Below are 27,428 nucleotides of genomic sequence, written 5' to 3' on the forward strand. Positions count from 1 at the left end.
TCTTATGAAAATGAGCATGCTTGTTTCCAGCTTTGAAACCTATGCGTCTTGTAGATCTTTGCCTTTCATTTGTCAGATACCAAAGGTAAAATCAGTTTTGTATTAACAGTGCAGTTAGGGTTGTCAACTCCAGCCGGGAAAATTCCTGGATATTTGTCAGTGGAGGGGTTTCACCCAGAATCTATGGCATATCATCGAGGATGCCCTCTAAAACTGTCATTTTCTCCACGAGAGCCAATCTCTGTAATCAGGAGACCAGCTGTTAATTCCAAGAGATCTCCAGGTCCTACCTGGAAGTTGACTACCTCACGTACAGTCCTAAGCAGCGTCACATCCTTTTAAACCCATTGACTTCAGTGGACTTAGAAGGATGTAATTCTGTTTGTTGTTGCTCTGTAAGCCTCTTCCAGTTCTGTACACATTAAAAAGGGCTGCAACTCCCCCCCCCCCGGGTCCATTTTATAAATTACATTGTGCACAGAAACAACTTCAAAGTAGGAAGCAGCGGAAGTGCAGTTGGGAGGGTCAGGGTCAGGTTTCTTAGCTGGACAGACGCCATTTTTTTCATTTGTCTTTTATCAGCCTTTTTTTGCATTTCTCGGTATGTAACTTCTTTCCTGTTGGATGACAACTCTGGAATTTATCAGTAATAATTAAAAAAGGAAAACCCACAAATTCTTTGGCGGGTCTTCACCTTCTCCTTATCTCTTCTGATAGGGCTAAAGCAGCCTCATAGTTGTCATTGTGTTATCCGAGAGAAGGTGAAGGAAAAGAAAAGGATCAAGGCCAGGGCGCTTTTTTTTTGAGCAGGAACACACAGGAATGTGCAGTGCTGGCTGACTTGGTGTCAGGGGTGTGGCCTGATATTCAAATGAGTTCTTGCTGAGCTTTTTCTACGAAAAAAAGCCCTGTGTTAAACAATGGTGATGTCAGGGGATGTGGCCTAATATGCAAATGAGTTCCTGCTGGCCTTTTTCTACAAAAAAAGCCCTGATCAAGGCAATAGGCCTGAAATCGCTGGTTCACTGCTGGGACTTTGCAGTTGCCTAAAGGAAGAAGACCTTAAAGCAAACATTATTCCAAAGCAGAGTTGCTTTGCTTTTGAAATGTCATTGGTGCCTACAGTGGTTACTCAGAAGTCATTGCAGCATTCACAATAATATAAGTATAGAGATCAAATTATAGTTATACTAGGAATAAGGCCTGTTGTGAAGAAAAATACAACGGGTTCTCGAAAGAGGCTCGAGGCAAGTGCCCCCCCACCCTTACTGTCTTCCCACCCAAGTTAAGGCATTCACTCCCCCCACCTCAAGAGGAGTTGACCTCTTTAATCTGGAGAGCAGTTGTAATTCTGAATGATCTCCAGTCCTCACCTGGAAATTGGCAACAGTGGTTTTCCATGAGGAAATGGATGGTTTGGAGAGTGGAGTCTATGGCATTGTACATGTCTGAGATCCCACCGCTCCTCAAACTCACCCTCTCCAGGCTCTACCCCTTCAGATCTCCAGGAATTTGCCAACCTGGAGTTGGCAACCGCTAATTCATGCTGGCTGTAATAGGGGGGGGGGACTTCTGCTGAACAGGAGCAAGCAGCCAAGCCTAGTTAAGTCACGCCAGTCAGGCGGCATCAAGTTACCCAGTGGATGCTGCCAGGCCTAGGGTAGCCAACCTCCAGGACTTTGTGGCTGTTGCTAGTCTGCATGGAATGGCATGGTTGGTATAAGCCAAACAAAAGCTGGGTCCAGACTTGCGGTTTCAGGTGTACGGGAGGTGTCCCAAATCGGGCCGGTTCAAAAAGGAGCAGCTGGAGCCCATTCATATGCTCCCCTGCAAAGTGCCGTAGGATGGGGTAAGTATGGGAGTGGTATGGGAGGCAGATGTGCATGTCTAAACTTGATTTTTTAATCCGTCTGCAAGCCATCCCTGGGTCAGTTTAAACTGCCCGTCTGGACCCAGCCAAAGAGTTGCATTGGGACTATATTTCTCTCTGAATCAGAGACTCAGAGCGGCTTACAGTCTCCTCTATCTTCTCCCTTCATGACAGACATCCTGTGAGGTGGGTGGGGCTGAGAGGACTCTTACAGCAGCTGCCCTTTCAAGGACAACTCCTGAGAGAGCTATGGCTAACCCAAGGCCATTCCAGCAGGTGCATGTGGAGGAGTGGAGAATCAAACCCGGTTCTCCCAGATGAGAAGAAGAAGAAGACTGCAGATTTATACCCTACCCTTCTCTCTGAATCAGAGTCTCAGAGTGGCTTAAAAAGGTAAAGGTAGTCCCCTGTGCAAGCACCAGTCGTTTCTGACTTTGGGGTGAAGTTGCTTTCACGACGTTTTCACGGCAGACTTTTTACGAGGTGGTTTGCCATGGCCTTCCCCAGTCATCTACACTCCCCCCCCCCCAGCAAGCTGAGTATTCATAAGAGCGGTTTACAGTCTCCTTTATCTTCTTCCCCCACAGACAGACACCCTGGGGGGAGCTTCATTGGATTTATATTCCGCCCTCCATTCAGAGTCTCAGAGCAGCTCACAATCTTCTTTACCTTCCTCCCCCACAGTAGACAACCTGTGAAGTGGGTGGGGCTGAGAGGGTTCTCACAGCAGCTGCCCTTTCAAGGACAACTCCTGCTAGAGCTATGACTAAGGCCATTCCAGCAGGTGCAAGTGGAGGAGTGGGGAATCAAACCCGGTTCTCCAAGATAAGAGTCCGCACACTTAACCACTGCACCAAACTGACTCCCCGTGACGCCAAGCCAGCTGGAGCTGTGTTCTGCTGTGATCCTGCTCCAAAAAAAGCCGTGATGATAATGATTCAGTTAAGGAAGTGATGCAGCTGCGGAATGTTGGTGCCCTGCAGAGCTCCAGAGACCAAGTTTGAAAGACGGTCCTCTTCGCTTGCTCCCTCCTCCTCCTTTCCACCCTGCTTCTTGTCTCTTTATGGCAGTGACTGGGGCAAGGAGCCGCAGAGGAGCGTATTTATGCTGTGCTGAAAAGGAGCCATGGAAAGGCTTTCTGGCTCTGGTGGAGCAGCCTGAAGATGTCCCTGTCCAGTTTTATTTTCTTCGTACTGCTTAAAATGGATTTGTTTAGAATATAATCTTCGCTCGGTTGTAAAGCTCGCTACCTCTTTGGCAGGTCTTATGTGTCTTAACTGGCCGTGTGACAGGCAAAATGTCAACAGATGCAGTCTTGGACATGCAGTAATGGGGGAAACTTCATTGGTTATATTGGTGAAGCTGTAGCCAGCTTGCTAGAAAACGGGTTGTCGAGCTAACAGCTGCGGTCGGTTTGTATGCATTTTTTCCTGCATGTGGCAATCGCTGTTTTCATAGAATCATAGAGTTGGAAGGGACCTGCAGGGTCATCTAGTCCAGCCCCCTGCACAATGCAGAAAATTCAATTCTTCATTATACCCTATGGGAATCGATCTCCATAGGGAATAATGGAGTGCCCAGCAGTGGTTGAGGGCCTCTAAACTGGGGGATCCCCTGCCCTCACTTGGGGATTTCCATGTACATCATGGAAACTTCTCATTCCATCAGGAAGGCTTGAGAACAGGATCCCCAACATGGTGCCCGTGCACCTTTTCTGATGCCTACCAAGTATTGTTACGAAATGGGTGGGGGCAGGTAAGGCTTTTGCCCAGCAAGGGTCCAAATGGCTGCTGGAGATTTGATTGGCTGTGCAGATTTTTTAATTGATTGGCTGTGCCACCACAGCACAAACATCTTCATTGTGTGTCTGAAGTAAAGCCGTGGCAGTGATTTTGTGGCTGGCTTTGCCTCTTGCAACACCGGTTTTGTGGCTGCTGCGTCCACCGTGCTGTGTCAGAATTCCAGAGGTGTCCACAGGTTGAAGAGAGTTAGCAAGCCCTGGCTTAAGATTTCCAAAAAAGTAGAAGATGAGGCATGTGTCGTGATCCTGTTGTGTGCATCGGAGCTCATGGAGATCTCTGGGGTATAAATGTGGGGCCCTGCAGTATAAGAACATAAGAGAAGCCATGTTGGATCAGGCCAGTGACGCATCCAGTCCAACACTCTATGTCACACAGTGGCCAAAAACCCCAAGGTGCCATCAGGAGGTCCACCAGTGGGGCCAGGACACTAGAAGCCCTCTCACTGTTGCCTCCCCAAGCACTAAGAATACTGGTGCCCCATCACTGCCCCAGAGAGTTCCAATGATAAGCTGTGACTAATAGCCACTGATGGACCTGTGCTCCTTATGCTTATCCAATCCCCTCTTGAAGCTATCTATGCTTATAACCACCACCACCTCCTGTGGCAGTGCATTCCATGTGTTAATCACCCTTTGGGTGAAGAAGTACTTCCTTTTATCCGTTCTAACCCGACTGCTCAGCAATGTCATTGAATGTCCATGAGTTCTCATATTGTGAAAAAGGAAGAAAAGTATACTTATTTCTCTGTCTTCTCTATCCCATGCATAATCTTGTAAACCTCTTATCATGTCACCCATCAGTCGATGCATCTCCAAGCTAAAGAACCCCAAGCTAAAGCTCCAAGCTAAAGAGTATGGTCCCGCCCAGAGTGCTTAGGCGTGGATCTTAGTCCCTGCTTTCAGTCACATTCCAAACTGTGCGCATCTGCCGCTTGGCAAGGTGATGTCTCTTCCAGGAATGATCTCTGGGTTGTGTGTCTGCCAAGAAGATATATTTTTAGATAGGAGATGGATTACAGTTTTATACCAAATTCATAAATGACCTGTTCTGCATCCAATTAATCCACTAAATTGCGCATTTTCTCCTTTTTCTTTCTTTCTTTTTTTAAAAGAAAAGGATTTTATGATCCACTTGGTACATAATATTTACATGTAAAAATAGTTGGAATCAAGCCCACGTCTTTCTCTGTGCAGTGCCTACCGCAGCGGTTTGGATCGAGACGTTTCAGAGCTTTTGCAGTACAAATAAATGCGAGCAAGTGTAATGTAACCAAATAAGATTGGATGTTTGAAATGAGAGAGGAGCAGCAGCAACAATTTGCATGCTTTTGCTGGGAGTTTGGAGCCATGGCTTAGCAACTAAGTGGATATAGTTAAAAGGTGGAGAAACTGGGTATCAAGCAGCCAAAACCATAATCCTTTTTTAAGGGAGGTGGCCAATGGCTGGCAGTGTTTCCCCCTTTCTTATTTTTATTTTTAGCTATATGTAAATGCAAATATTAAGAGTGGTTAAGAACCTCAAACCGCTCCCTTGGCCAGCAATAGCCTTATCCTTCGGCAAGCCTCGTTCTTTTGCTGTAGCCACAATTGATGGAGAGAGGGCTGCTTCTTCCCCCTGCCTCTTGTAGGGGTGAAATTTAGGGTGACTTGCTCTGTCTTTAAGAGCAGAGCGTTAAGACTTGTGCTGTGGAGTCAGAGTAAGGGTCCACCTAATTCAGCATTCTGTTTCTAACCATGTACCTTCAGTATGTGCCTGAACTGTCAGGGCTTTTTTTGGTAGCGGGAACTCCTTTGCCTATTAGGCCACACCCCTTGATGTAGCCAATCCTCCAAGAGCTTGCAGTCAGCTCTGGCTCTAGGGCACACGGCACCCCTGACTTTATCTTCAAAAAACGCCATACTGCCTGCTGCCTCAAAGCCGGTAGGGCCCAGCCTTGTCGCAGCAAGCTTCTCGGGGGGAGGGGTGGTGGTGGAGATGGAGAGCGTGACGGGTGAGAAGAGAGGGGGCTGGCGGCGGGGGGGGGGGGAAGAGAGAGGCAAATTTAGGTGGTTGCCTTGGGCACCGGGGGGAGCCCAATTTGGTGCCCCCCTTCCCGGCGCCCTAGGCAACCACCTAGTTTGCCTAGTGGATGAGCCAGCCCTGCTTACAGTAGGCCCTGTACTAAGAGCCCTGTAAGCTCTTGGAGGATTGACTACATCAGTGGGGTGTGGCCTAATATGCAAAGGAGTTCCCGCTACCAAAAAAAAAGCCCTGAAGTCTGTACTGAAGTCAGCTTCTACTGTGACTTGGATAACCTCTGTGATTGTACTGTGAAGTGTGTGATTTGGACGATCTCTGTCGTTTAATGTGGTGAGAGCTTGCTCCAAACTTGAATGAATGATCTTGCTGAATCACAGCTTGTGCTGAAGTCAATGGGACAACTCTCTTGTAAATCTGCACTTTACCCCCTTCCCATGTATTCTAAGGAAGAGAGGTGAAGGGAAGGAGCTTGAAAAGGGGCTGGACTCATATTTGGTAGCGGGATTGTGGAGCTGTCAAAAAGGAGCCGAAGCTTCGGATACATGGCTTATGCACATGGCTGAAAGACAAAAAACACGTTGGTGGGATGGTGACCAGGGCTTTTTTTGTAGCAGGAACTCCTTTGCATATTAGGCCACACACCACTGATGTAGCCAATCTTCCTGGAGCCTACTGTTAGCCCTGTACCAACAGTCCTGTATCGTCATGGAGGATTGGTTACATCAGGGGTGTGTGGCCTGATATGCAAAGGAGTTCCTGCTACAAAAAAAAGCCCTGATGGTGACTAATATGTGTAACATGTTTGTAGGGATGGTGGCACATGGATCATGTCAGATTAGAATTATCTGGAGTGTCTTTTCTAAAAAGATAGGAGTCCCACAGCTAGTCAAGAGACTTGGCTCTTGAAGTCAAGCAAGATCCTGTAAAGTGCAAGGGTCCTGTAGCACCTGAAAGACTAACAAAATTTGTGATCGGGCATGAGCTTTCATGACTCATTGCTCGTTTCTTTGGATGCCTGAAGAAGTGACCAGTGATTCAGAAAAGCTCATAACCTGCCACAAATTTTGTTAGCCTTTAAGGTGCTACTGGGTTCTTTCTTTTTTTCTGCTGTTACAGACTGACTAACACAGCTACCCATCTTGATAAGATCTTGTACATTCGAGCTTGTGATCAAATGCACGGTGCCTCTGTAAAATTCTCTCTTGGAGTGTTTGATTTGGACAACCTCTGCTGGTGAGAGCTTGGACCAAACCTTAATTAATGATTTTGCTGAATCAGGTGTGGCAATGCAGAGCCCATTCATGAAAGGATTATAGCCCTGAGACCATCATAGTAATGACTCCAGATTTTAGTCCAGTGCTCTAACCACTACACCACACTGACTGTCGTCGTGTACTAGTGACAAGAGGTCACCTAAAAACACCATGGCGGAAGTGACATTTGAACTGTAGACGTGGTGATGACGCAACACTCTCAGGAATGCCTTCACTTCCTCTATGTTCTTGACACGTGTGGCTTGTTCATTCTGGTTTATGATAGTCAAGCGTGTGGATAATCTTACCTCCCTCATGGAAAGGGGCTTGACTGGAATAGGTTAGACGGTAGCCACCCCTGACCTCCACTGGTGAGTGAAATGGCCTCCAGAGAACCTTTTCTAAGCTAGAAACAAATTCGGTCCAGATTTCTTTCAGGCTATCTGTGTACTACAAATGACTAACGTAGCGTTTTAAGGTTGTTGTTGTCAAGTCGCAGCAGTCTTGTGACAGCCCTGTGAGGTTTACAAGGCAAGAAATGGAACAAAGTTTGAGCCCAGAGGAGCACCTTTAAGACCAACAACGTTTTATTCACGGTATAAGCTTTTGTGTGCAAGCATGCTCCTTCAGGCAAGAAAAGTTCAGAGGTGGTTTGCCCTTGCCTGCCTCTGCCTAACAGCCTTGGACTTCCTTGGTGGTTTCCCATCCAAGCATTGGTTTAATTTCTGAGAACTGACAAGATTGGGCTACCCTGGGCTATCCAGATTAGGACATTTACTTAGGTACCTGTGGAAGCATAGACTGGCTGGTAACATTTCATAAGAGCAAGCAACTTCTACAGATTTTTTGCCAGGTTTAAAAGCCTTTATAGTCTCTTCTAATGACGATTCTCTAGTCCACTTCAAAAGTCCCGTGTTGTGCAGTGTGCTGAATACGCCTGGAAGCAGGTTGAGAGAAAGGGAGACAGCCACTCCCACCCAGACCATCTTCCTGTCAGTTGAATATTTAATAGGATATATCAGGTACCAGATGACACAGAGGAGCTCGTTGTGTTGATGCTCCCTGCCCCATCATGCCCCAGCAGCCAAGTCACTCAGAACACAGACCCTTTAAAAGGAGAGAAAGAATCCATAATGTGGGGTTTAAGGGGATGTTTTGAAGCTGTCATCCCAGTAAATTAGAATATGTTCTGCTTGTGGAGTGGTGCTGTTTGTTCGAAACTGGCTCTAGAGAAAGTAGAGAAAGAAGTACTTTTCTCCCTTTCTCACAATACAAGAACTCGTCGGCATTCAATGAAATTGCTGAGCAGACAGGTTAAAACGGATAAAAGGAAGTACTTCTTCACCCAAAGGGTGATTAACATGTGGAATTCACTGCCACAGGAGGTGGTGGCGGCCATAAGCATAGCCAGCTTCAAGAGGGGTTTAGATAAAAATATGGAGCAGAGGTCCATCAGTGGCTATTAGCCACAACGTGTGTGTATGTATAAATTTTTTTTTTGCCACTTGTGACACAGAGTGTTGCACTGGATGGGCCATTGGCCTGATCTAACATGGCTTCTCTTATGTTCTTAGACTACTGGGTATTGTGCTTTTATTTCTCTACCGTGGGTTTAGAACCAGTGCCGTTAGAGGTTGCTCTTTTTTAAATACAGTTTTGGTCATGTTTTCACAAGAAAGGAAGCATGGAAATCTTTTGTGGGAATCCTGGCCCCAGCTGTGAGGCACCAGGGCCCAATTCAGCTGATGTGCTGTTGATCACCTGGCTGGTATGCAGCTCTTTATAAGGTGCATCAGTCGCCCCACTGGGCCTGGTGGTTGCCAGGATTGGTCCTGTGGGTGGCTGAGAAGGTGTGTGGGGGGTGTAGTCTCCATCCTCCTTGACATCTTAATTTGAAAGGTTTCTGTGGTTCACTGGCAGAGCATCTGCTTGACATGCAGAAGGTCCCAGGTTCAATCCTCGACATCTCCAGTTAAAACAGTCAGCTCCGTGCTGCACTAGGCTGCCCCTGCCCCATCCCGTCTTGGGGGGTTTAAAATAAGGGGTAGGTGAAGGTCTCTACTGTGTTGCCCCTTCCGCCCTCCCGGGCTCCAGGCAGATGAAAGAGGTGGTGCTTCGGAGTGAGGCCACACTGCCTCTTTTGTCTGCAAGCAAAAGGGGCGCGGGGCTGTTCTGCCTCATTTTGAGGCTGCCTCCCCTCTCAGAGCAAGGCCGCACTGCCTCTTTGATACACCCAGATCCCAGGCAGAAGGGGCAGTTCCACTCCTCTGCCTCATTCTGCAGCCCAGTTGCTAACAGGCCACGGACCGGTCCTGGTCTGCAGACCAGGGGTTGGAGACCTCTAACATAGAGTGCATGGCTTAGGTTGGCTGTGGCTGTCCTGCAGATTAAATGTGTTTTTACTGTGGAATTCACCAGCGTGCCATTAGTGTAACTATGGCAGGCGTGACTGCCGTATAAACTGTAAGACGGCTGTCAGACATTATAACAAACAAGTGGCTGTCAAGGAAAAGAGTGATCTTTCCATTGTGTCCTCCGTGGTGCTTATTTTATAGATTTCTTTGCCCATGGGAGGGGCTGTGTCTGTGTGGTACAGCACCTGCTTTGCATGTAGAAGGTCCCAAGTTCAATCCCTGGCAGCTCCATTTAAAAAAAAAAATTGGAGAGAGCTGCTCATAATAGACGTAGAGAGGCAGAATGACATTGCTAGGGTCTCAAATGATTTAGCCTCACCTTAAGCAAAATATATTGTCTCCCCAGCCTCATACTTGTCAAATTTAGACATTCTATCTCATAGAAGGGCCTTTTCTATGGTCCGCTGTAATATCTTTCCCTCAGAGATGGTAGCGGGCCGCTATAGAAAGACACCGATGGCTGAGCGTGTCTGCCAGTGTGGTACTGGAGAAGTGGATGCAATCACACATATTCTGTTTAGTTGTAGGTATTACAACTAAATACGTGCTACATTCATACAACCTATCCAGGAAAGAGTTCAGGTTTCTCGAATTCTGTAATAAGCAACATGCGTCTTTCAGATTCTGATCCAGAGGTCACAGTGGCATGCGCCAAATATCTAGCAGCAGCCTACAGAATCTGTAAACAGTGTGTAAAGGTGTGATATGGGTTCTAAGACATTTTATTTAATTATTTGTAAGTGCTTCATTATTGTTCCATTTTTACTCAGACTTCTAAATGTTACACTATTATGGTTAAATTTTGATATTGGTTTTCAGTATGTCTGGACTGTTTTGTGCTGGTTACGTACTGTAGTAAAGCAATGATGATGAATAGACAGTACTGACTACAATAGAACAGTGGTCTAGCGCTTTTTAAGGCAGCTGCATGCGTTCATGTGCATATGCTGCTTTTCTTTTAAAACAATAGCAGCTCACAACAAGAAAAAATACAACAATAAAAGCATTAAAACAGCAGCGGCTGAAATAAAACACTATAAAGCAGTTAATAAAATGTCAAGATATGGAACTATATGGGTGTTAACAAGTCAATTTATCAGCAATAAAATCAATGCACAGTTTAAAAATAAAACGATTGGTTAAAGAATAAGACAGACTTGCAGTGCCGTCCTAAACAGTATTACACTAGTCAACAATCTTTATGTCAGTGTGCTTAAAGGACACTGTTTTAGAATAGTTTCAGAGGGTAAATCTGACATCAAAAATCACAGCGCTCAAAAACAAGTGAGGGAACATTTTAATCTTCCAGGACATTCCCAGTGCTGACCTAAGAATGTCAGTCTTCAAACAGAGAAGCTTCAAAGGGAGATGACAATGTGAGATTGCTGAACTTGGACTCATTCATCAAGTCAGACCAATGAATAGGATTCCTATCTCACTACAGATGCTAATTTTCGGCTCTTTAGCATTCCTTCCTTGCTCTAACCAACCTGATCACATTTTGCATTGTACCTCTGCATCCTGACTCCTTTCTTTGCAACACCCCCTGTTACCTTCAGACTGGGATTATGGACTTGGGGATCTGCACCCCTACTTGTATCTGATGAAGAGAGCTTGGACTCTCAAAAGCTCAAACCCTGGAAATTTTGTTGGTCTCTAAGGTACTACTTAGCTCTGTAGCTCCTGTGCGATTGAGCAAGTCTTGCAAAGCAAGCTGTGATGCAGAAGGAAGCAAGGGAGAGGAAGCAGGAAGCAAATGACAGCCAGTTGCTTGGGAGCCTGATTGGAGCCCTCCAGGGGCCTGATTCATTCCCCAGGCCTCATGTTTGACACCCCTGCCCTAGAGAGAGAGAGATGGCTTTAGATGCACAGCTGCCATTTTTGGCAGCAGATGGTGTTTTTCATAACATCAAGTTTTTTCATTTCCCCCAGCTCACCCCGTCTCTCTCTAGCAACAGTTCATGTGCCCTTTCCGTTCTCTGCTTTGAACCTGGGCGTCAGCACAGGCTGCCTTGTTGATGCACTCTTTCCTCCCTCCCCCCTTTTAATGGCAAGGACTAACCAGCAAGCATAAAAGCTACATAAAACAGTTGTGGTAAACGCAGGGGGTGGGGGGGAAACCACAACAAAAGTACAAACTGCACCAAAGCCAAGAAGTGCCGCATGGGAGCAAAGATCCACCGGCGTTAGCGAAGTCTTACCTAACAGCCACATCAGCTTTCGACTGCCTTTGGAACCCATAAAGGCTAAGTATGGACCCACTGCTGAATCAGCTTTTCCTCACTCTCCCTGCGCTTTCCCCTTCATCTTCTCAGGGTCGCTCCCAACATATTACAATCCCCCATTTGTGGTTTGAAGACAGTTTATTTTTTTAAAGGAAGAAAACGATTGCAGAGCTCCAAGTACCCCTTCTTCCTGAGCCGAGACAGATTCTTGGAAGAGAGGTCCCTCAGTGGTTAGCCGCATGGCAATCTCTAAGGTGTTCCAGGGTTCAAATATAGGCATTGAAGTCCACAAGTCCCAGTCAGCACTGGCCACTCTGTTCTGATCCATGAAGTTTCTGAGAGGTCTTCAAAGGCAGCCCTGCCTACGAGACATTACAGTAATCTATCCTGCATTTTACCATGGCATGGATAACTGTGGAGAGGCAATCTCTGTCTGTTATTATTTCCCCTCATTGTTGAAATAGAAACTGTATGCTCCCTAGATGGGAGAATCTGTCATAGACGTTTCTCTGTAAAAAGATGTGGTGTTTGATGGTACAATACAAATAAGCATCTTTTCCTATCCTTGGGACTCCTTGGATTGTGAATACCTGTTGTGTGAACGATGGCAAAGACATCTTACTGCAATATCCCAAATAAAGGGCTTGACTTTTAATGTCTCTAAAATGTATCTTACAGGTTAGCCTGTCAAAGAACCGATGACGATGAGGAAGAAGCTGCCCGAGAGCGGCGCAGGCGGGCCAGACAGGAAAGGCTGCGGCAAAGGGAAGAGGACGACGTGTCAGGGACAGAGAAGCTTGAAGTCAATGATCAAAACAAGTAAGGTCCTACTGCAGAGATAAAAGCCTCTGGGCACCTTTAGAATTCTGACAGGATGGTGGGTTCCAGCACAAAATGGCTGCCGCAGGAGACAGAGCCACTTTCCCCTCATAAACAGAAAAGAACTGTGGGTTAACTTTAATGTAGAATACACACAGTCTGGCTGTACCTTGAGGCAAGATCATAGAGTCACAGAATTGGAAAGGTCCATTTGGACCATCTAGTCCAACCCCCCAGCTCAGTGCAGGATTCTTAAAGCATCCCTGACAAGTATTTGTCCAGCCGTTGACTGAAGATTGTCAATGAAGGGGAGCTCTCCACCTCCACCTCCCTAGGTAGCTAATTCTGCTGCTGAGATAGAGGTGTTTAATTCCTGAGAGGAATTCCTTAATTCCGTACTGGTCTGTTCCCTCACAAACAATACAGTGTCTTACTGAAATCTATTGGTCTTTAATGTGACAGAGAACTCTGTTATTTGGGGAGTTCTTGAATATGTGGACAGTCTGACAATCTGTGGGCAGATTGCTCCGCACAGTTTGGGGTGTTCCGGGATAGAAATAGCAACTTTTTCCTTTGAGAGCTGTTCATCTACTTCCAGTGCTGTTTGGAAACTTGTTGTTTTTAGAGGTACAGATTGAAAGTATGAGTCAGCCCCTTTGCAGGTCACCTGCATGCTTACCTGGTATTTTCATTCAGCTTCTAGTTGTCCATTGTTGAAATGAATGGTGTATTGCAATTTTCATGTATTTTATAGCATTGGAGATGAAGAGAGCAAAAGTTCTGCCAAAACCATTACCACTGTGATGAACACACAAGGGGATGGGGAAGGTGACGAGGCTTTATTCTTGGAAAGGATGGCCAGGAGAGAAGAACGGCGCCAGAAACGTCTTCAAGAGGCCATGGAACGCCAGAAGGAATTTGACCCGACAGTCACTGATGAGAACCTGTCATTCACGAGCAGGAGAGAAGTGAACAACGTGGAAGAAAACGAAGCCCCTGGGAAACAGGATAAAGTTGAAACCCACAGAGGACGCTACGAGATTGAGGAAACCGAAACCATCACCAGATCGTACCAGAGGAATAATCTGAGACAAGATGATGAAGATGAGAAGAAAGAAGAGGCAGACAAGGAGGAGGCACAAGAGCAGAAGCCAAAGCAAAGAACCATAGAGGAGAATCAGGTAGAAGTAACGATAGAAAAGAAAACACTAGACAAAGAAGAGGAAGCTGTGGTGTTAGACGTAAAACTCCCTGAGGTAAATGCAGATGAGCCAAAAGTAGCTAATGACACAAGTGCGCTTGCAGAAGAACAAATAGAGAGTGAGGAGGCCATAAGTGTAACTGTAGCACTAGATGGAAAGAAAGATGAAGAGGATGAGGCTGAAGAAAAAAGGATAGAAGAGAAGGAGAGACTGGAGAGGGAGGAAATAGAGAGAGCTAAAGCAGAGGAGGAAAGGAGAGCTGAGGAAGAGCGGGAAAAAAGAGCTGCTGAGGAGAAAGAGAGGCTAGAACAAGAGGAAAGGGAGAGGCAAAAAGCAGAGGAAGAAAGGAAAGCTGAGGAGGAGAGAAAGAGGCTTGAAGAGGAGGAAAAAAGGGCAGCTGAGGAGAAAGAGAGGCTAGAAGCAGAAGAAAGGGAGAGGCTCAAAGCAGAGGAACGAAGGAAAGCTGAGGAGGAGAGAAAAAGGATTGAAGCAGAAGAGAAAAGGGCAGCAGAGGAAAAAAAGAGACGGGAAGCTGAGGAGAGGGAAAGGATCAAGGCTGAGGAGAAAAAAGCTGCTGAAGAAAGAGAGAGGGCCAAGGAGAAGGAGAGGAAGGCAGCGGAAGCTAAGAGGGCAGCTGAGGAAAAGGCCAAGCTGGAAGAGGAGAAGTTAAAGGCAAAGCAGAAGGCAGAGGAGAAAAAGATAGATGATAAGCAGGGGAAAGGGAAGAAGGTAGAAGAGAAGCAGGTAAAAGAGAAGAAGGTACAAGAGGAAAAAACCCCAGCTGCTTCCTTGAGAAAACAGGTACAGTAAACATTTTGCACCCAACTTTATTTTGCCTGTGTTTTTGTAAGAAATGTAATGCATTTTTTAAAAAATGGATTGGAATTCACTCACCGTTTTGTCTCTGCACTTTTTGACTACTAATTCTTGTCAAAATCTTATTCCTTTTGAACTTAAAGCTTCTTGCTTTCCTATCACATGGTCAGTGCACGACACATTGCTCAGTTGCTCCATCCTTGGCTCTCAGATAGACCTTAGCACATGCTTTGAAACCTTCACCGTTTCCTTGCTTTCTCTTTCTGCGGCTGTGAAAGTGCCTAGGGGCAATATTCAAGCACACATGCGAGGGATAGAGGCATCGCATGGCCCACAGCCGAGCACTCGGCAAATAGTTATGGTGGGATGGCTGAACGAGCATCAGTGATTGTTAGAAGTGAGCACAAGCCAGAGCTCTGCTGGGATATATGAGAACACTGGCACGCCAAGGTGGAGGGAAAAGCGCAAAATGTGCAAGAGGAATGTGAAAATGTCACTATGCCACCCAGAGGGAGTTGGCTGCACGGCAAGAGGCAGCAGCGGAGAATGGGGTATGTGAACACAGCTTTGCTGACGCACCGGAGATGTGTGAGGGGTTTGCTCTAGAACTGATGATTTTGTCTTACAAAAATATTGTAAAAGGGGGAAGAGAAAAAGGAAAAGCCACAAGATGAGAAACTCCGACCGGCCTTCAAAAAAGAGGAGGTAACTGTTAATGTTGGGGAAGGGCGGGTGTGTAGAGGTCAGAAAGAAAACACATGCCATTTGTGAGCATTGCTTCCCCCAAGCATCCTTCTGAGGAATCTCTCAGCAGTATTCAAAGAAGCATATGCAACTTCCAAGGATAGGCAGGGCTTTTTTTGTACCAGGAACTCCTTTGCATATTAGGCCACACCCCACTGATGTAGCCAATCCTCCAAGGATTCTTATAGGATTCTTTGTACAGGGCCTACTGTAAGCTCCAAGAGGATTAGCTACCTCAGGGGTGTGTGGCCTAATATGCAAAGGAGTTCCTGCTACAAAAAAAAAGCCCTGAGGATAGGAGACACCCAATTTGGGAAGATCTCTTGCCATTTGACAGGATCTAATCATCCTTCTCCTGAGACATGGCCTGAGCAGAACGTTTTTTTTAAACTAGCTTCATGTGTTAACAGCCCCGTGACGCAGAGTGGTAAAGCTGCTGTACTGCAGTCTGAACTCTCTGCTCACAACCTGAGTTCGATCCCAGCGGAAGCTGGTTTCAGGTAGCTAGCTTGAGATTGACTCAGCCTTCCATCCTTCCGGCGCCGATCAAATGAGTACCCAGTTTGCTGGGGGGAAAGTGTAGAGGATTGGGGAAGGCAATGGCAAACCACCCCCTAAAAAGTCTGCCGTGAAAACGTTGCGAAAGCAACGTCGCCCCTGAATTGGAAATGACTGGTGCTTGCACAGGGGACTACCTTTACCTCTTTTTTCCCCCCATGTGTTAGGTGGTTTTCTATGTTATCATGAATGATTTTTTTCCTGAACTTAGATCTCAGGAAAGTGTGATGAAACAATAAGATATCATTTCCCCATATAGCCCCCCTGCAATAATAAAGCACAACCCGGTTACACAGCACAGGTTGTGAGAATTGGCCACAAATGGATTCTTTAATAGGTCAAGTGAGCATTTGGTGTTGGTTCTCTATTCCGGTGCCAAGTGATCTTTCTTTCCTCGATCTCCTCCTTCACTCCTCCATGCCCTTCCTTCCAGAGACTGATGATTTCTTCTGCCTATGGACATTTGTGACATCTTCAGCCCCTTAATCTGAACCTAACTACCCATTTTCCATTTCAATAATACAAAGCGAGCAGAGCTCATGTTCTTCTTTCTCATTCGAGCAATATGCATTTTTATAAAACAAAACCCACAATGCATTGCATTTCTACTGTAAACACAAGGAACCGGTGCCGGGTTGTTTTACTGTATGGTAAGTAAACAACTTTTCCTGACCTCGGCGGCCCAAGCTAGCTCAATCTTGTCAGCTCTCAGAAGCTAAGTAGGACTTCATGGGAGACCACTGATGAAGTCCAGGGTTTGCTATGCAGAGGCGGGCTGTGGCAAACCACACTGCTTCTGTTTGCCTCATGCCTTGAAAACCTTATGTTGTCTCCATCAGTCAACTCCAACTGGATGGCGTTTTCCACCTCCAAGGAAGAAGTGTGGGTCAAAATCATCCTCTGGGGTTTCAAGCCCAGCGCCTAGTTCACATGGTGATGTATAAGCACCAAGATGGCAGTTGAGTTTGTGCGCTCATGTTTATTCCCACTCTAAACACATTGGTTTCAGCAGGGCTTTTTTTGTAGCAGGAACTCCTTTGCATATTAGGTCACACCTCCCCGATGTAGCCAATCCTCCAATAGCTTACAGGGCTCTTACTACAGGGCCTACTATAAGCTCCAGGATTGGCTACATCAGGGGGTGTGTGGCCTAATAGGCAAAGAAGTTCCTGCTATGAAAAAAGCCCTGGATTTCAGCATGCATAATGTCCTCTGTAGAGAACCAGAATCTCTGTGCTATTTGGGTCTGTCAGGTATGGTGTGGGGTATTTTGAACCAGAGGGAATCCAGATGGAGTGTTGAGTTTACCTCAGGGAGGACTGAATTTAACTTCTACCTCTGCCCCAGACCTGCATGTATTTAGCAAGCTGCTCTATCTCAGTTTCAGTTCCCATCTCTGACGTAGGGAGGGACTGTACTATGGACAGACATAAACCACAGATGCCTCTGAATTCCACAAACACCAGAAATCTGGCAACAGGATTTCAGTGTTGCGTGTTGCAGAAATACTCCAATGAAGGCTTCCTTGAAAGTAGCAAGATTGTGCCCTGTGTCCAGAGTCTTTACTCTTATAGGCGGTGCTGCACATGTGCAGAGGCCTCGTAAGATGACATCATCATCCTACGCCGGCTGAGCTGTCCTCAACCCATGCTTGTGGTTAGGAAGATGCCCTTCCAGTTCCCTGCGTTTAAGAACCTCCTGCACCATTTTCCCCCTCTTAGAACCTCAGTTTCCTTCCTTCTTGTAAGGTTATTACTGTTGCACCAATTTACTATTATAGCAGAAGAAACATCTATACCGGGCACTGGGCAGAAGACAAAAGAATATTTAATTTTCCTGAGTCTACCATGAGTCTCCAGGTAAAATATTAAATATCACAGTGATCATGATAACGTAATATCACTCTTAGCCTATATTTCAAAACAGCTCTTGGAATATTTAAGGATTCATTCATTTACACCCAACCTTTCTCTCCCTTTGGGATCCACAGTGGCTTACTTTATTCTCTCCTCCATTTTATCTTCACAACAACCTTGTGAGATAGGTTAGGCCAAGAATGTGTGCCTGGCCCACAGTCACCCAGCAAGCTTCCATGGCACAAGTCAGGGCCAGATTAACAATTAAGCCAAGTAGGCACTGGCCTATGGGCCCCCATGCGTTTAGGGGTCGCGGGCCAGCTCCCCCCTCCCCATTTCCCCCCTGCTTGCAGCCCTCCCAGCCTGCACACGCAGCCACCAACTGAGCCCCTCTTTGCACTATTTGCCTGGTGAGGCTGCTGCCAGCATTGTCACCAAGTTTGCCTCTCTCTGCCTCTCCCCTGCAGCTTTTTCAAAGGGGCTTTCGAGCAGGTGGCTGCAGCAGGGGCTGCAGGCAGTGGGGCGGCTGCTCCAACGCTGAGATAATTTGCAAGGGGGCCCGTGAGATTTTGACTACTAGGGGCCTCCACAGGGTTTAATCTGGCCCAGGCACAAGTGGTGATTCGAACCCTGCTTTCCCAAATACTAGACACTCTTAACCGCTACCCTACACTGATAAATTGTTAGAGGCCTAAGCATGCTCCTGCTATAACCCAAGTAATCGTGTAACCATTTTAAAAATGCAGTGAAAACTATTAGGGTTCTCGCCAGCCCCAGCAGCGGTGTTTGCCATTTCTTAAAGCTTTGTTTTTTGAATGTTCTGCTGTTTAAATTATTCTTCCTTCCCTTCTCCCATTGCTGACACCTACCAGATTAAAACAAAAATAGTCTCCCAACATTATGATTCCCTCCTCATCACTTCGGTGGGAACATACTACCTTGTTGCTGACTCAGTGGCAAGATTTAGTAGGAATACCGCACCAAGGGGGAAATCCTAGGGTGTGTTTTTTATCATCCAGGATGTCCCTGTGACAGTCCTGTGAGGTAGGTGGGCTGAGAGAAAATGACCTCGTCTGAGGCCACCTACTGAGTTTCGTGGCTCAGCAGGGACTTTTAACCTGGGCCTCCCACAGGCTAACCCAAAATCTGACCTTCCTAACTCAGCTGTTCCCCCCACCCCAGAGTTAATTCTAGGAAAGCGACGTCTCGGACTTTTCCAAGTCACAGAAGGCCCCTTAAGCTGGGGGAACCTGTCAAAGGTATGTTTATGAGCCTGTAATGAAAGTCATTGAGGATGAGGCTATGTTCTTTTCCATCAACACGAGAGAGGAAACACAGCCCCAGGAGAGCAGTCAAAAGATGACCTTGGAGCGTTCCTGTGAATTCAGATCTGTTTCAAGGAAGTGCAGAACCCTGAACCCCAATGAGATGTCAGCTAATGTGAATCTGTCTTTCACCGTTCTGATTTTGGGTTATATCCTAGAATCTGTTTGGGTTCTCTGGACTACCTTAAGATTCTGGGTGTGCAGAATTGGCCTGTAAAGAGCAGGCTTTCTCATGACATGATATTTGTGGTATTTCCTGCTTCCACTTTGGCTAGACATACTGCGTGAGCAGCTTTTTTTCTTTTCTTTCGTTCTTTTTCTTTGCAGAGACCTTTTGTTTCTTTCCCTCCCTTCCTTTTAAAGTGCAGTTTACATTTACAAGGAGATAAGCCGTCCGCCTCAACTTGGCTCTTAAAAATCTCACGGCCTTTAGAATGTTTTTTAAAAAAAAATTAAATATACAGTCAGGAGGTTGATTGCCCAAAGGAAGTGTTAAAAGATTTGAATTAAAATCTCATATGTTAAATATAATTTGTGAATAACGCTGCCAAAGGAGCAGATGAACCATCCGCATTTCAACCCTTCACAAATCCATTAAAATCTAAATGAGTTTGTAAATTTTTAGAACCTCACATGGAAGCAGTGTTCCATCTAAGCTGAGTTAGCACGAGCTAGCTCACAGTTTCTTAGCCTCTGGCTCACATTTTTTTGTCTTAGCTCAGGAAAAATGGCCCCAGAGCAAGCAAATTTATGCAGTAGCTCACGGCTTTAATGCCAGTAGCTCACCAAGTAGACTTTCTGCTCACAAGACTCCACAGCTTAGAGGGAATATTGCATGGAAGCCCCCCTCAAACAAATTGAAGAACATGTGAGGTGATTTAAAATTTAGTAGAGTGGTAAAGCTGCAGTTCTGCAGTCGGAGCCCTCTGCTCATGACCTGAGTTCGATCCCTGCAGAAGCCGGACTCAGCCTTCCATCCTTCTGAGGTCAGTAAAATGAGTACCCAGCTTGCTGGGGGGAAAGTGTAGATGGCTGGGAAAGGCAATGGCAAACCACCCCGTAAAAAGCCTGCTGTGAAAACGTTGTGAAAGCAGCGTCACCTCAGAGTCAAAAATGACTGGTGCTTGCACAGGGGACTACCTTTACCTTTAGACAGCAGCAGCAGAAGAAGAAGAAATTGGATTTATATCCTGCCTTCCACTCTGATGAATCTCAGAGCGGCTCACAATCTCCTTTATCTTCCTCCCCCGCAACAGACACCCTGTGAAGTGGGTGGGGCTGAGACAGCTCTCCCAGAAGCTGCCCTTTCAAGGACAACTCTGCAAGAGCTAGGGCTAACCCAAAGCCATTCCAGCAGCTGCAAGTGGAAGAGTGAGGAATCAAACCTGGTGAAAACCATTAGACACAGTTTAAGCACATAGATAGTAAAGTATGGACCTCTGGGTAATCGCTAGCAGTACAATCCTGTGCAGTTACTGTAGCCTAAGGCCACTGTAACAAATTAGCTTGGATTGGAGTCTGTCCACATTGGATCGCAGTGCAAGAATCCTAAAAGTCTGTCCCTGCAGGTTTACTCAGAAGTAAGCCCTCCTGAGCCCAGCGGCATTTATTCCCTGACAAGCAAGCCTAGGATTGCAGCTGTTAGACTCGAAAAAATGGGATTCCTGATGATTTGTCCCTGGGGTTTTCTCTTCTTTACTGTTTTTGGGTTTTTGATCTCCTCTTAAGACCATCTGGTGGGGAAATGGCTATTTCTATCCTTGCACTAATCAGCGGGCGATCTGGGAATGAGCATTAGTCACACCCAGGACTTAGGCTTCAAAGGGTGGAGCGAGGGGGGGGGAGGGAAGGACAATTCAAGCTTTGAGTTTCAAGGGGAGGGTAGATGGTGATTTTTACTGTGGCCAGATCTTGCTTTCCCAGGAAGGAGACCCCAAAGCCTCTGCATTTGCTTGCAAATGTGCACCATATTATTGCAATGTAGCTAAAGCCTGGTTGATTGAAAGAACAGCACAGGGCAGCTTCTTGATGATCAGGGGTAGAATTCTAGCAGGAGCTTCTTTGCATATTAGGCCACATACCCCTGATGTAGCCAGTCCTCTAAGAGCTCACAGGGTTTTATTTAGCGGGCCTACTGTAAGCTTCAGGAGGATTGGCTACATCAGAGGTGTGTGGCCTAATATGCAAAGGAGCTCCTGCTAGAATTCCACCTCTGCTGATGCTTATGAAAGACAAGCTCTGTATTCTACTCAGTGCTGTGGGAGGCCACAGTAGGGTTCTGGACCGTACTACTTAACTGCAGAGGGGAGTTCATGTATTTTAATGTTCCCCTTTGTAAAAAAAAAACAAAACGGTTTCTTGTCTGTATATAGCTAGGTTGTCTAGGCCACAACCTTTCCCCATGATGTGCTAGTTTATCATATGCTGATGGTGTTCAAAAAGTTGGGCACCTCAAGTGGTACAGTCCGGAATGTTGCCATTTGAACTGGTAATTCTTTCTTTTTTCTTTTTAAAGAAGAGGAGTTAGAAAGGTTAGGTGTGAATCCCATCAGAAATGAACATGGCCCAAATACACTCAGGCAATACTGCCGTGGGGGACATAATAACATCAGTTACAGCCAACCAACGCTCCCTCTAAACTGTGGAGTCTTGTGAGCAAAAATTCTACGTCCTGAGCTACTGGCATTAAAGCTGTGAGTGAGCAATTTGGCTACTGCATAAATTAGTTTGTTCTGGGGCCATCCTTCTTGAGCTAAGACAAAAATGTGGTCCATCAGTGGCTATTAGCCACAGCTTATTGTTGGAACTCTCTGTCTGGGGCAGTGATGCTCTGTATTCTTGGTGCTTGGGCAGGGGGCCCAGTGGGAGGGCTTCTAGTGTCCTGGCCCCACTGATGGACCTCCTGATGGCACTTGGGGTTTTTTTGGCCACTGTGTGACATAGAGTGTTGGACTGGATGGGCCATTGGGGCCTGATCCAACACGGCTTGTCTTATGTGTGAGCTGGAGGCTAAAAAACTGTGAGCTAGCTCACACTAACTCAGCTTAGTGAGAACACTGCTTACGCTGCCCTGGGCTCATCTACATGGACATCATTCAATTTAATATATGCCATCATGTGCAGACAATGCCCTCCACTATCTACTCTGCACAAATGTGTCAGTCTGTGCAGAAGAGACTGAATGAACTCAGATTGGACATAAGGAATTGCAGCATCCAGAAACCAGTTGTGAAACATTTTAATCTCTGTTAGACATACTATGACAGACTTGAAAATACTGTTCTCCCAAATCAAAAAAACAAACAGAATACAAAACAAAGCACTTCAATGGGAATACAAAATGTGAAAGAACTAATCAAGCAGATCAGCATAAGGGGTGTGCATTCGGCTATATCCGAGCTGAAAAAATATCTGAGTATTCTTTCAGCCAGATGAGAGATTTGGCCATTTTTCAGCTGTCCAAAATGACTGCTCCCTGAAAATCCCCAACATTTTCAGAACTGCCAGATAGCCAAAATTAAAGGGCTTGGAGATGTTGTTTAAAGGGATTATGGTCCCTTTAAATTCCTTCCAGATGAACTCACACCTTGGAGTCATGCTGCTAGCACAGTTTGGAGAAGGCATTTAAAGGGGCCATGATCTCTTTAACACTTTCCCCCTCCATTGGTTTCAATGGAGGATGGGGGAGGCGCCTTATTTGGAGGCCCATAGAATTGGACCCCTTGGCCCAATCTTTTTGAAATGAGGGGTGGGGTTAACTGCAAATTTGGTGACTTTGCCTCAAAAAACAGCCCCCCCAAACCCCAGACACCCCAGGATCACTTTTCCATTACACCCTATGCGGACCATTGATTATAATGGTCCCTATGGGGCATAACAAAGCAAAAAGGGGAAAAAAAGAATGCCAAATATTTACTGAATCCGAATACCATACTGGTATTGGGATTTGGGGATAACAGGAAATATCAATTTGGGGGGGGGGGCGGGCGGGTTCAATGTCATTTTTTCACACCCCTTATCAACATTACATATCAATATAGTTTAAACAGAGACTTTGATTTTCTTATGATTACAATCGCTACAGGGGGCTACTTTTTAGACATTTTGATTGGCTGTTCTTAACATGTTTTAGCAGACTACAGCCTTGAAACTTAAGGGAACTCAACACAAGACACTGCCACATCAACCAATCAAGGGTGATTAACATGTGGAATTCACTGCCACAGGAGGTGGTGGCGGCCACAAGTATAGCCACCTTCAAGAGGGGTTTAGATAAAAATATGGAGCACAGGTCCATCAGTGGCTATTAGCCACAGTGTATGTGTGTATATAACATTTTTTGCCACTGTGTGACACAGAGTGTTGGACTTGATGGGCCGTTGGCCTGATCCAACATGGCTTCTCTTATGTTCTTATGTTCTTAACCTTGAACCTTTGACTCCTTTCCCCTGGGTGGTTGTTACATTGACCCTTTTCTTCTTCATCATCATTGTACTTAACTGTTTGGGCCTCGGACTTCTCTTCTCATTAAATGGAACTCCTAGTTCTGTTGATTTATGATGGGATTCACACCTATCCTCTTGGCAGCTCCTCCCTTTTTCCATTACAAAGAGAATTTGCACTTAAAAGTCATGGCAGAATTCACACCACAGCATCTTTGCCTTAGCTCTGTTCCCTTCCTGCCTCCCCTTTCTGCATAACTCCATTTGGCATCTAAGAGCATACAGCCACTCAATTTCAGGCAGCAAATTGCTGCTGTAGTTTATGTTTATCCCAGAGATTTTTTTGTTTTCTCCTCTGGGTGGGATCGGAAAGCAAAACAAATGAATCAAGAGGCTGCCTCTGAGTCAAAATATCTCAAGGTCAACCTTTACAGGGAAAGAGAGAAATTCTCTGCATATTTTGCTTTGAGAGTACAGTCCAGACAGAGCAGTATTTTTAAGTTACAGGGTTGCAAAAAACATGCCCAGCTAGCACTGGGGTAAGGAGAAATACTGTCACAAGTATGTCCCTGGGCAATCATTTCTTGTAATGCAGGTAACCAGTCTTCAGCACAGGTAGAACGTCTTGACAGGAGATGAAGGACCAATGGGCTTGCTTAGGGAATAGAGTCTAGATGAGATTCTTGCCTGCATCTCCAGTTCAATTGGCTAGTGGCAGCCCCATCCTACATACCCACCAGAGAGCCAGTTTGGTGTAGTGCAGGGGTGGTCAACGGTAGCTCTCCAGATGTTTTTTGCCTACAACTCCCATCAGGCCCAGCCATTGGCCATGCTGGCCGGGGCTGATGGGAGTTGTAGGCAAAAAACATCTGGAGAGCTACCGTTGACCACCCCTACATCTGTTGATCACCCCTGGTGTAGTGGTTAAGTGTGCGAACTCTCATCTGGGAGAACCAGGTTTGATTCCCCACTCCTCCACTTGCAGCTGCGGGAATGGGTCAGCCATAACTATCACAGAACTTGTCCTTGAAAGGGCAGCTTCTGGGCGAGCTCTCTCAGCCCCACCCACCTAACAGGGCATCTGTTGTGGGGGAGGAAGATAAAGGAGATTCTGAGCCACTCAGAGACTCTGAGATTCAGAGTGGAGGGCAGAATATAAATCCAATGTCATCGTTGTCTTCTTCTTCATCATCTTCTCCTTCTCTTCAAAGGGTAGGGTAGCTCCATATGTACCATACTTACAGTTGCCAATCTCCAGGTGGCATCTGGAGATCTTCTGCTATTGCAGTTGATATTCAGATGACCAATGGGAGTCTCCCTGGAGGAAATGGAGGGTGGGCTTTATGGCATTGTACTCTGCTGAGGTGCCTCCCCTCCCCAGATCCTGCCCTCTCCAGGTTCTAGCCCCCCAAATCTCCAGGGATTTTCCACACTGCATGCTCTTGACTTGTGGCACTCTTGCCTGCCCCCACCGCCCATTGGCTATCACTGCAATAAGAGGACAGGTCTTATGATTTTAACCTAGTGCGGTCAGCCCTGTAGCTAGGGGCTGCAGCGGGAGGGGGCCATAGGGACCCCTTTAAATCACGCAGGAGGCTGGTGACTGCTCCTGCCACCCCTCCTGCGTAATTTAGACCCCCATAGAGCAGCTGATTTCTGGGCCCTGTAAGTGTCATGGGAAGGACAGCAGCTGCTCCTGGATGCCCCTCCCATGTGATTTAAATCACGCAGGAGGGAGGCAGCAGCCCAGGGGTGAGAGCCTGATTAGCTGCCGGCCTGAGTGCAGTGGCCTTTCGCCTTTTCAGACCGCTTTACCTACTATGCTGGAGGCATGCAGCGTTGGAATCATGTGACGGGAAAGGGGGAAGCCAGAGTGATGATGTTAACCAGTTTCAAGACTAGGACCATGGACAGAGCCCTTCAAAAAGCCAGGGTCAGGAAACCCAAGCCGAACATCGGAAGGTGCACTTTAGTGAGGAACAACTCAAGGGTCGGAGCCGAGTGGGATTCCTCTCCACTCCCGAATGACCTTGCCTCGCTGTCCTGTTGCTTGTTGCAGTCGGTGTGTGTGTGGGGGGGGGGGGGAGAGACCAGAGGTGTGATGTCTTTGTTGTGTACACCAGCACTCCCTATAAGCTGTGGAGTCTTGTGAGCAAAAATTCCACTTCATGAAGTACTGGCAGTAAAGCTGTGAGCGACTGCATAAATGAGTTTGCTCTGGGGCCGTTTTCCTTGACAAAAATGTGTGAGCTGGAGGCTAAAAAAACTGTGGGTTAGCTCACACTGACTCAGCTCAGAGGAAAACTGGTGTACAAGTGCAGCAGGCTTTCCAGAAGGCCACAAAAAAGTGGCGGCAGATGAAGCATCATAATTTATCTGAGGGCCCCTTGAGGATCAATTCCTGGGTCTAGTGAACCTGGAGGTTTCCCTCATTTTATGCCTGATAGTTCCAGAGTTTTGCTGTGTGCCGCATTGCACTCCTTAATTCCGGCATAACTAGGAACATTTCTAACAGTTTTCTGGATCTTTTGATTCCTTCCGTTCATTCACACCGTTTCTCTCTTCTCTTTTAGCAATATGTGTGGGCTGATTGATAAAACACTGCATTAAAGCAATCTTGACGGGCAGGGCTTTTTTTGTAGCAGGAACTCCTTTGCATATTAGGCCACACACCCCTGATTGTAGCCAATCCTCCAAGAGCTTACGGTAGGCCCTGCAATAAGAGCCCTGTGAGATCCTGGAGGATTGGCTGCATTAGGGGTGTGTGGCCTAATATGCAAAGAGGTTCCTGCTACAAAAAAATCCCCGTTGATGGGACTGTAGAAGCAAAGCTGTTTTATGCGGAGCCAGGCTGTTGGCCCTTGTAGCTTGTCTTTGTCTTCTCCATCCGGCAGCAGGCCTCCAAGCTCTTTCCCAGCCCTGCTGCCTGAGATGTTTCAAGACATCTTTCCAGTACATACGATTGCATCAGGATTCTTTCCGTGAGCTGTTTTAGTGACCTATGCACGCCTTCCTGTGTGTTAGTTAAACAGTACACAAAAAAGAATCTGGGTGTGAGTGTTTGTTGCCACCTAACCGAGATTACAGCAAACTTCCACATAGGCCTAGTGATCGTTATGGGGCTGTCATAATGCCTGAGGCTTGGCTTGCTCCAGCTTGCCAGCTGAAAGGAACAAAAATCTGTGGCCATTGGCGCATGCAGTAGATTTGGCATAAAATTTGCTATTAAAAAAACAAACAAACGGAGATAACAGAGCCTTCTTAGTCTACTGGATCCACGTCAGAACAAGAGTAGTTAGCTCAGAGCTGGGAAGAAAAAAAAACTGGGGAGAGATTTGGATGAGAAGAAATTTGGAAAGTTCCCATGCTGGGCGTATGTAAGACCCACCCAATCTCGATGTGTTTGCATTTGCAAATCTCAATGCATGAAAAGATACACAAAAACAGAGAGGGGCCGCTACTACTCCTGCAGCCTGTAAACCATTCTGAAGACGAATCGCTCCTTATCTGCCTTCCAAAAGCAAGAGGAGGGTACCCCTCCTTGCTCTCTTAGAGGCTGGGCGGTAACTCGATTGTTTCCCTGGCAGATAAAAGACAGCAAAGTGAGCAAAGACAAGGCGCCAAAAGATGAGGTCAAGCCCAGCTGGGATCGCAAGAAGGGAATCCCGGAGCCGAAGCCGCAGAATGGGGAACGTTTCCCAGAACTCCCTGCTCACAAACTTAAGCATACGGAGAATGCTTTTAGGTAAGTTTTAGACTTGTGTTGTGCCGTTTACGTTTGGACCTAATGTTGCCTCTTATGGCTCTCCTGCTGCAACAGGATAGGCTGTGTCAGGCTGGTGTTCCTTACAAGGCTGGAGGCCTCTTGAGCATTCAGTCCGCAGTGTGAATGTAGAGCTTAGACTGGCCAGAATGCCCATTCCCATTGCTAGAATGCCCATTTCTCCGTTACATCAATAGGAGCTGTGTATTTGGAGAAAGAGCTCATGGGATGCAGCATTTCCTCTTGTAGAGAGTTTAGTCTTGCATTGCTGGTGCTGCTGTGGACAGAACAGTTAGCTCCAGTCAGCGAAAGCTGTGTGA

General features: G+C 46.5%; 1 protein-coding gene across 13 annotated transcripts in view; it reads left to right on the forward strand.

The window, feature by feature from the left end:
- CALD1 (caldesmon 1) overlaps window positions 1-27,428 on the forward strand; it is a 710,639-nt gene that overhangs the window by 245,346 nt on the left and 437,865 nt on the right. For 7 of the 13 annotated variants that reach the window (XR_009555757.1, XM_060245823.1, XM_060245825.1 and 4 more), the window contains 4 exons: window positions 12,262-12,402; window positions 13,157-14,405; window positions 15,063-15,125; window positions 26,933-27,090. Coding sequence is in view for 12 of the 13 variants with exons in the window: in XM_060245823.1 (XP_060101806.1) it covers window positions 12,262-12,402; window positions 13,157-14,405; window positions 15,063-15,125; window positions 26,933-27,090 (1,611 nt within the window). In the remaining variant the exon portion in view is untranslated. The remainder of the gene's footprint in view (window positions 1-12,261; window positions 12,403-13,156; window positions 14,406-15,062; window positions 15,126-26,932; window positions 27,091-27,428) is intronic. The other 6 variants (XM_060245831.1, XM_060245833.1, XM_060245832.1 and 3 more) reach the window with 2 other exon arrangements.

The sequence above is a fragment of the Heteronotia binoei genome, chromosome 8 (assembly GCF_032191835.1).
Source record: "Heteronotia binoei isolate CCM8104 ecotype False Entrance Well chromosome 8, APGP_CSIRO_Hbin_v1, whole genome shotgun sequence".
NCBI classification, from domain to species: Eukaryota; Metazoa; Chordata; class Lepidosauria; order Squamata; family Gekkonidae; genus Heteronotia; species Heteronotia binoei.